Source organism: Chanodichthys erythropterus, chromosome 20, assembly GCF_024489055.1.
Source record: "Chanodichthys erythropterus isolate Z2021 chromosome 20, ASM2448905v1, whole genome shotgun sequence".
NCBI classification, from domain to species: domain Eukaryota; kingdom Metazoa; phylum Chordata; class Actinopteri; order Cypriniformes; family Xenocyprididae; genus Chanodichthys; species Chanodichthys erythropterus.
In genome coordinates, this window is record NC_090240.1 from 37,391,846 (window position 1) to 37,401,792 (window position 9,947).

The following is a 9,947-nucleotide window of genomic DNA, read 5'->3' on the forward strand; positions in this document are numbered from 1 at the left end:
AGAGTTCATTAGGACTTGGTCCACTTGTTTGGTGGAGTTCATTTGGAAGTGGACCGAGACCCATCTTTTCAGAGGTTTCAGTACACTTGTTTAGTGCGCACCAGGGTTCAGATGGCAACGTTCACACTTATTCAAATGAACCGCACTAACAGAGCAATAACACCATAGTTTGTTTTAATTGAACCAAACCTGCCAAGTGTGAACACCCCTTAATTACATAACCGGCTCCAAAGTCTACAAAAGACTACTAATGCCTGAAACAGTAGTCAAGCTATTTAAACCATTACCTGGAAGGCACAGGATTCATCGCTCTACTGCATCACATCCAACTGGTTAGAACACAACCTAAGAATCTTGATCAGGTAACTAATGTTGCAGTTTATAAAGAAAGACAAACAGATTTAGACGCTGGATTATACATCTATTAAATGCATTTATTGATTGTTGGCTGACATGAAGGACAGCTACTGTAAAGGCGGCTCGTTGTATTTTCAGTAGACATGATCAGTGAATTTTATGTCCAGGGTGTCACCATAGTCCTACATACACATAGTATACTGTGTAACAGAGGCATGGAGGCGCACGTCACCTGATCCCTGAGTTTAACAAAGACACAATTCTCCAAGTTCAGTGGGACTGAACAGCGAATGATCAACAGTGGTTCTCAACTGGTGAGTCGGGTCCAAAAAACAGATCACAGGTCTGTTAAGAAGCAGAAAATGCAACTAACCATATCAAGTACAGTTAGGATATCTAACAAGTTTTCCTATATATTTTGGTCGTTTTACCAAACGCCGAGCAAACAAGTTGAGAACCACTAGTCTAGATAGTAACCCCAATGCATTTGCTGCTACAAAGGTTTAGGGTGGAGGTTAAGGGAACAAGGGTTACCATCCAGACATGAGTGTTGTTGGGTTGTGGCACAGTAAGTCAGCACCAGTTTTGAGGAAGAGGATCACTGTAACTATAAACAACATGAACAATAATGGAAATGACAAAAAGCGTCTGAACGTTTCTTAAGCATCTGTTCCCAGCAGAAATCTTTAAATGAGTTTATAAAAACCTCTAGACTGGCTGACTGATTAAAATAAGCATCAAAAAGTCTTGATGTATGTCTGTTTTAGTTCTAGCTAGCAGTGTTGGTCACCGGCTCTTGCAGTCCTTCCCCATCCATGTTCTTGTTCTCCAAGTTTTCCGCAACTCCTCTCATGTCTGATTGGTCTTTTTGAGGACTAGAAGCATGTTCCTGTTGGACGGGAGAACTTGTGCAAGGACTCGGCTCCACCCCTGGTAGGAATTCCTCAAGATCTTGCAGTATAGTTTCAAGGAGCCTTGTGTCTGAAGGTGGGGCTGGTGTCATTGGGAAGGGATCAGGCAGAAACTCTTCGTGGATACTGCCATCCATATTTCTGGAGAAGTCGGAACTACTGCGGTCGACTACGTCTACCACACAGTCATTCAGGTTTAGTGTGCGCTCAGAGGTTGGGTCAGTGCAGCCCACGGGACTCGAGGACTCGGATTGAGGATTTGAGGAGGCCAAGGTACAACTTGTGTTCTGGATCATATCTCGCCCAGGAGTCCCGTCCCTCTGCTCGACATCTGCAACGGTTTGGTCTATAACATCCATGACACGGTCCAGACAGTCAATGGTACGGTCACTGTCGCTATCAATTGTGATCACCGTGGGGGAGCGGAGTTCCCTTTTCCGCTTTCGGTGCCTCCTCTTCTTCCGCTGGTGCCAATGCGGTTCGGGTGCCCTTCGTTCGTAGATGATCTCCACACTAGGAGATCGTTCCCTACTGCGTCGTCGCCGCTTTTCCTTGGTTGCAGTTCCTTCCCCGTGCTGCCGCTGGGCCGCTCGCTCCAAGTGTCGGGTTTTGTACTTGCGTTTGCCACTGGGTTTGTCCAAGCAGGACCTTTCAGAGTGTGAGTCAGCACTGCTGCTGCTGACCACCCGCTTGCGGCGTTTACGGCAGCGCTGTGACTCTCGGGGATGGTGGGAACCAAGGAACGAGTCAGAGTCGGGAGACCTGCTCCTCCTTTCCTTGGTTCTCCTCCTTCTGGAGTAGGTAGGAGACTGTGAGAGTATCTCCTGCATCGGGCACGAATGTTCTCGGCTCGTGTTGTTTTGAGAGGGAGAGCATTCGCTACCGTGTGACCCAGAGACAGGGCTGCTACTCCAAATAGACACCATAGGGCTCTGGCCGGACCAACTCGGAGGCGAACGTGTTTGGATTGGTGAGCAATCTGGGGGCTTGTAGTGCCGTGATTGTCCTAAACTCTTAGCTTTCTCTTTCTCTCGCCGATGTGAGCGGTCTTTGCGTCTTCCGTGAGCTCTGAGCTCAGAGTCGTCTAGATTCTGTTGTAAATGTGAACCATCTTTGGACGGTTGACCACGGCAGGACAAGTAGTCGGCCTCTCTTTCTCTGCTGTGCGAGTGTGTCCGTTGGGGACTGCATGAGGGAGCAGGGCCTGGGGAGGAACTGGGACTAAGCAGGTTCATGTGGGACTGTGAAGGGAGCTCCATTTGGGATGTCTCTGATTTTGTTACTGTGGCCGTTGTCTCCATAGGGGCCGCCTCCTGCTCCTCTTCCGAAGAATCAGAGGAAAGCTGAACAAGCTCTGGGGTCCGTTCGGCCATCGGCTTCACATATCCCACAATCAGGCACTCTTCCTCTTCGTTATCTTCCCCCTGTCCAGCTGACATGTTGCCACTCGCCGCATGGTCAGTTATGTCAGGGTTGCTGAAAGGCAGAGCTGTGCTTGAGCTTGGCTCTGCCCCCTCATCCATTGATTGGCTAGAAGAGGGAAAGATGGTTGAATAAGAGGGACCAGGTGTCTCGTCATCCCACGCTGACTGACTCAGCAAACTTTCCGTTCCACTTGCAGTGGCAATGGATGCAAGGCGTTCCTGGGCAGCAGAGGGATTTTCTGTCACATTGTCCTCACTGTCATTATCATCATCCTGTGAGAAAAGATAATGACAAAAATTAAGACTGAACCTCATACACTTGCATAAACAGAACCAAAACCCCCATAATGCCCTCCTGCTGTTCTCTGACATTATCTGCTTACAATAAACAGAAACATATGCTGTGTCCCAATTCACCTACTTATACTACATCCTAAAAGTATGTACTGTTTTTGTAAAGAAAAAGTACATACTTTTGAGTGTGTAGCAAAAGAGTATGCAAGATTTGGGACATACTACCTTGTCATATTTTCGTCTTTAACGGACGTTCTGTCGCTTAGTTACGCAACCTGTAACTGTTTAAACTACCCTGTCAATCATCTTATCACAGTTAAAATCCTCCACATTCAGTTTAATTTCCTACCGTTTCTGAGAGAAATGTAGTCGCACATTTATCTTTCAGTCATATGTTTGTCATGCAGAGAACTCCTCATCTTTGCATAATGATGCATTTAAAAGTTAATGTCCAAACGCATCGTTATAAAAGTTCACAATGCTGTTGCAGATGCAATATAATGTGGATAACATTTAATAAATATCTTTTCGTCAGGTTATACTGATTATTAATCATTCAAGCCCCTTTATCTTAACCGCTCTGCTCAACCGTCGGTCTCGCACATCCGTCATGTTTGTAGTTTTTTAACACTTTTTATTTGTATTTGTAGTTTTAATCGAATCCTCATCCACAGCGCAATGTGTTATGGGCAATATTAGCCGTTAGAAGTGTGCACGGATCTGCACTTCGAATTCTAACTTGGAAAAAAGTAGACCATCCGGGTATCTTTGGAATACTCATTTCAACATACTAAGATTTGGGACATACTAATTATTTTTTTCGAATACTATTTAGGACAGATAGTATGCGAATTGGGACGCAGCAATAGTGTCACAACACTTCATAGGGGACATTTTCAAGAGAATGGTAACCTAAATTATGGTCTGCTCCTTACACAGCTATATACAGCTTTATACAGCTATCATATGACTTACGTAGAGATACATATTCAACAATTTACGAATTTCCAGAGGTGGACAGTAGTTAAGTATCTTTACTCTGCTTAAGTACATTTTTTCCAAGTGTCTGTATTTTATCAGAGGTTTTTTCTTTGGAATACATTTGCTTCACAATATTCCCAAGCATAATATTGTACTTTTTACTGCACTACATTTCATATTGAATTTCACTTAATACTCAACTACATTAGAAATCTAATACTTTCTTATTTTTACTCAAGCACGTCAAAGATTTACTTGAGTACAAGTAAGAAAGTACTACATTTTTAATGTACTTAAGTATTAAAGTAAAAAAAACAACAACTTTTATTTATGAAATGTAGTGCAGTAAAATGTACAACATTATGCTTTGAAATGTAGAGAAGTTTTCCAAAGAAAAAAATCTGATAAAGAGCAGATACTTTAATTATATTTTTTATTAATAATTAAAAAAATTTGAGTAAAGTAAAAATACTTCACTATTGTCCAGCTCTGAGAATTTGATAGGACGCCTTGTTCCAAAGTGAAGTATACATCATATTAGTTTGTGTATTCCTTGAGAATCTAACTTATGCAAACACATACTCTACCAGTGGAAGAAAAGGAACAGGAAATCATGGTTGTTTTTTTCTGTCATTTTTGTAGCTTGACACCCCTCGGTCACTGATTTTAGGGTCAATCCATCTCTAGTGGTCCAACGGAGGTTTAAATTTTGACCTCCATGTACTATTTTTATTTTACTTGGTTAAAACAGTTTCAGTGTATCAGGTGAGTCAATGATTTAATGACCCGTTCATAAAGTCAGTGGACAACATTAAAACAGTGTGAGTATTCTGCTTTACATCTTAAAGGGATAGTTCACCCAAAAATTAAAATTATCCCATATTCCCAAGCTCGTGCAGGAAGTGGAAACCAGTTATTTTAGTTAATAAAGTTTTAAATATGGATATTTTTCTCACAAAAACTCATTGCTTCGCTTCAGAGGGTCTTTATTAACCCACGGGAGTCTTATGGATTACTTTTATGATGGATGGATGTGCTTTTTTGGGTTTCAAAATCACAGACCACCATTCACTGCCATTATAAAGCTTGGAAGAGCCAGAATATTTTTAAATATAACTATAAGAAGATAGTCATATACACCTAGGATGGCTTGAGGTTGAGTAAATCATGGGATAATTCTCAATTCTGGGTGAACTATCAGAACAAAATGAAGTCAAGTAAATTCAGAAAGAAATTGTTAAGTCCATTTCACACATGATCAGTTTGCAGTACGTATGTGGTGCAGAATATACGTATACAGTGCGGCTGAATACCACAAATTTAACTATTTCATTATCTCCATTACGTTGATTTCAAATCTGAAGTTACTGAAAAGGTTTTTCAGCACTGGATTCCCTTTGTACAGTAACTGAGGTATTCACGCTTAACAATGAATATTAAAGGGTTAGTTCACCCAAAAATGAAAATAATGTCATTAATTACTCACCCTCATGCCGTTCCACACTCGTAAGACCTTTGTTCATCTTCAGAACACAAATTAAGATATTTTTGATGAAATCCGATGGCTCAGTGAGGTCTGCATAGCCAGCAATGACATTTCCTCTCTCAAGATCCATTAATGTACTAAAAACATATTTAAATCAGGTCATGTGAGTACAGTGGTTCAATATTACTATTATAAAGCCACGAGAATATTTTTGGTGCGCCAAAAAACCCAAAATAATGACTTATTTAGTGATGGCCGATTTCAAAACACTGCTTCAGGAAGCTTCGGAATCTTTTGTGTCGAATCATGATTCAGATCGCGTGTCAAACCACCAAACTGCTGAAATCACGTGACTTTGGCACTCCAAACCGCTGATTCAACACACTCATTCATAACGCTCCGAAGCTTCCTGAAGCAGTGTTTTGAAATCGGCCATCACCAAATAAGTCGTTATTTTGTTTTTTTTGCCGCACCAAAAATATTTTTGTGGCTTTATAATATTAATATGTAACCATATGAACTGATTTAAATATGTTTTTAGTACATTAATGGATCTTGAGAGAGGAAATGACATTGCTCCGGCATCACTGAGCAATCGGATTTCATCAAAAATATCTTAATTTGCGTTCCGTAGATGAACGAAGGTCTTATGGGTGAAAACGGCATGAGGGTGAGTAATAAATGACAGAATTTAAATTTTTGGGTGAAGTAACCCTTTAACAAAGTATTACTTCATTCATTACTTCTAAACAGATTTATACGTAAGTGTTCATGTGTGAAACGTGTGTCAGTCGACACTAAATCTAATGTTTCCCAGAAAGCACTGATGTTTGTATGTCTCACCTCAGAGATGGCGATAACAGAAAGGTCCGAGCTGCTGCCCTCCTCGTAGCTGGGAGCGGGACAGTCGTAAATGGCCTGCTGGTCATACGCCTCCATGTTGAGCGTCGAGCGGGCGAAACTCACCAGCTCGTGCAGGAAGTGATCGGTACGCGCCAGCAGGAAGGGGCGGAGCTCGTCCCGGATGGCCGAGTCCTCCATGTCGTAGTTCATGATGCGCGAGATGATGATGTTCTGCACGATGTTCACCAGCGATCCGTGAGAACCGTACAACACCGTGAGCTCGCGCTGTAGCCAAGGCAAAAGTCGGCGCAAACATCCAGGGTTTTGTCGTAAGAACGACGCGGAAATGTCCCTCTGCCTGCCGACGTCTCTTGTGTTGCGCACACGTACGCCAGTCCTATAAAGCGCACGTCGAAACGCTACAACATCCTGTTCCCGCAAGCGCCGCAGGCTCCGGCCCTCGCCCCGCCCTCGTCTGCACGCCGTCAGTCTCAGCACCATCTGGTGCATGTCCTGGTTTCCTGTTAGCGCCGCCGCGTCTGAGAGACCGTCAAACATGACGTCGTCCTCCAGCGGAGGGGAAGAGGAAGGGGCGGGCTGTTGCACTCTTTGGCTCCGCCTCTCTCTGCCTCGGAGGACTCGGGGGCGGAGCACGCGCTCGGGCGCATTGCCAGCGGCGGCGTTCACAGCCAATCCATTCTCCACCGGCGGCAGCACAAACTCCTTAAAGTCAGTTTCCCCTTTGACGGAGTGGAATATGGAGTGGAACGGCTGCTTGCAGAGCGGACACTCTGCTTTGTTTTTGGACCACTCGTGGATGCAGCGGAAACAGAACCGGTGCAGGCAGCGGTCCAGCGATGCCACGTTATTGAAGCCGTCGAGGCAGATGGGGCATTTGGAATCTGGCGACGCATTGGCTAATAAACGCTGGGAAGATTTGGCAACGCTGTCTCTCTTCCTCACACGCAACTTCATCTTAGTGGGCGCCATCATCTACGGCACACACAAAACATCATACATGAATATAGATGCTTCCTATATTACATTTTATCCAATGCAACTTATAATGAGGCACATTGCAAACAATTACATTTACAATCTGTGTCAACTCACCAAAAAATATTCTGGCGAAAGCCAAAATATTCAATGCCATAGATGATGTCTGAAGAATAAATAATGCTGAAACTGAACCACAGCCTTAAAAATAACAAGGTGAAAAATTTGGAAACATTAATATTTTTAATGTTTTTGAACGAAGTCTCTTATGCTCATTAAGGCTGCATTTATTTCATAATAAATACAAAAAAAAAAAACAATATTATTGTGAAATATTAATTATGGTTTTCTATTTTAATATACTTTAAAATATAATTTATTCCTGTGATCAAAGCTGAATTTTCAGCATCATTACTCCAGTCTTCAGTGTCACATGATCCTTCAGAAATCATTCTAATCATTTAGTGTGTAACTAATTTACATAAATACATTAATAAAAATATTAATTTAAATTAAGATGATTCAAATTGAGTAATAAAGCCATTTTTGTGTCCCTGAAGACAATGACCTTACCGAACACATTAAACACTGATAATTATGTTAAAAAATGACACTAAAAATGTGACATTTTTCAAAAATAAGCAGTTAAACTGCTGTATTTTCATCGAGGATCACTGAACATCTCTCTCTTGCCTTCAAGGCAGCGATTACAAAACACCTTTGTCGATAACAGACGGATAAATAAATGAAATCTGATCAAAAATCAAACAAAAAGGCAGTTTTATGAAACACATTCTCACCTGATCATCACCTCCTCATCACAAAACCGCGAAAACACCGTAAATAATCCGACCCGCATGCGCGTGCGCCCGTAAACACATCTATATCACATTAGCGTCATATCCGTGATGATGAAAACGCAAAATTAAAGAAAATGTACATAAAAAACCGATGGAAGTGAAGGAGTTTCGCACTGCTGTAGAGAAACAGAACATACAGCAGAGCGTCTCTTCCGGCAGACGTCACGAGCACGCGCGCCACTAACGGACTGGAGCGGTACTGCACCTGCACCGCGAAACACGTGACCGCACGCGCTTTGTTTGTTTGTTTCTTTCAAATATATAAACTATTATTATTTTTAAATTTAAATTTTTGTTATTATTAAATAAATTAAATAATTATTTTAATGAATATTTAAATATAATTAAATATAATTAAATAAATAAATAATCGGCAGTGGAATTAAAGGTTCTTCCGGTCGTTGTCGTGTACTTCCGGTTGGGCTCTGGTTTAAATGTAAGATTAACATAAACAGACATAAAACGATGCAAGTCAGTCGACGCTGTTTGGACAGAATATTCTCGATCGTGAGTATAAGACGCTACAGAAAATACAGTTGTTCATGATATAAACTTATTTGCAGATTTGGGTATTTTAATAAATTATTGAAGATATACAGGCTAATTAAGAAGGTAGATAATAGTAACGTTAGCTTTTCCAATGAACCAAAACGATAATGGTTTTAGATTTAAGAAAAAAAACAAGAGTAGAGATACAATCTTATAATCTTCTTTAATAAGATGGAGGTTGTTTGTGTTGCTGTAGGTTCTTGTGTTCCTGGTTCTGCTGTCCTGGGGCTTCGTCATCTACGGCACACGAATCGCCGCCCAATGGGAGCTGGAGAAGAGAAAACAGATCAAGACGTGAATCAACACAACAACAAACATGTCTTCCGTCGATACTCATCTAAGGCCCATATCAGAGGAAACGCCCTTAAACCAGCATATATCTGGAGGTCCAGACTGAATCAACGCCAGAACCGTGTTTAGAATAATGTGTGATTTATTTATATTCCTCTTCTTGATTTGTTTTATTCAACGATGTAAATACTTCCATTTTTAAATGTATATAATTTCAAACAGAAAGTGTTTTTCTTATTAATATTTGATCTAACACTGTATTTTTTTTGTCAGATCCTAAGAAAAATATTTAAAATGTAAACATGTTTTGTTTTCATTAAATTAAATGATTTACATACTTAAATTTTGTAATATATGTTTTTCAAACAAAAAGGCTTTTCATTATTTTTTTTAAGTAATGACTATTTTTTTTTCTTTAGATCTGACACTTTTTTTGGTCAATCAAAAAATAATTATTTAATAATAATAATAATTTATTTATATATATATATATATATATATATATATATATATATATATATTTATTTATATATATATATATATATATATATATATATATATATATATATATATATCATATGAAAATCCCTTTATTAATTAAATAATTTTTCTTCAGACCTGACACTGTATGCTTTTGGTCAGATCTAAAGCAAACAATAGTTAGCCTATTTAATAATAATAATAATAATAATAAAAAGTTAAAAAAAACTAAAATCCAGGATGAATCAATGCCAGAAATGTGTTTAGAATTTCGAGTAAATAATGGGTTATATATATATATATGTATTTCAATCAATCAATCTTTCATTTGTTTACATCAACGATGTAAATACCTCCATTTTGAAATATGTTTTTCAAACATTTTTTTAATTAAATAATTCATTTTCTTTAGATCTCACCAAAATATAGGGTAAAATACAAAATATTAATTTTTTTAATTACTTAAACACGTTTC

The 9,947-nt window shown here is 39.8% G+C and overlaps 1 protein-coding gene across 2 annotated transcripts; it reads right to left on the reverse strand.

Annotated features, from left to right (window-relative positions):
- Positions 1–414: 414 nt before the first annotated feature.
- On the reverse strand, positions 415–8,307 carry toporsb (topoisomerase I binding, arginine/serine-rich b). 2 transcript variants are annotated; one of them, XM_067370952.1, is made up of 4 exons: positions 8,093–8,307; positions 7,410–7,493; positions 6,297–7,289; positions 415–2,965 (listed from the first exon to the last, which is right to left on the reverse strand). In XM_067370952.1, the coding sequence occupies exons 3-4, from the start codon at positions 7,287–7,289 to the stop codon at positions 1,127–1,129; spliced, it is 2,832 nt and encodes a 943-aa protein (XP_067227053.1). In that variant the 5' UTR covers positions 7,410–7,493; positions 8,093–8,307; the 3' UTR covers positions 415–1,126. The 2 variants fall into 2 exon arrangements, with proteins under 2 accessions (XP_067227053.1, XP_067227054.1); XM_067370953.1 differs by lacking the exon at positions 7,410–7,493.
- Between the last annotated feature and the right edge of the window lie 1,640 nt (positions 8,308–9,947).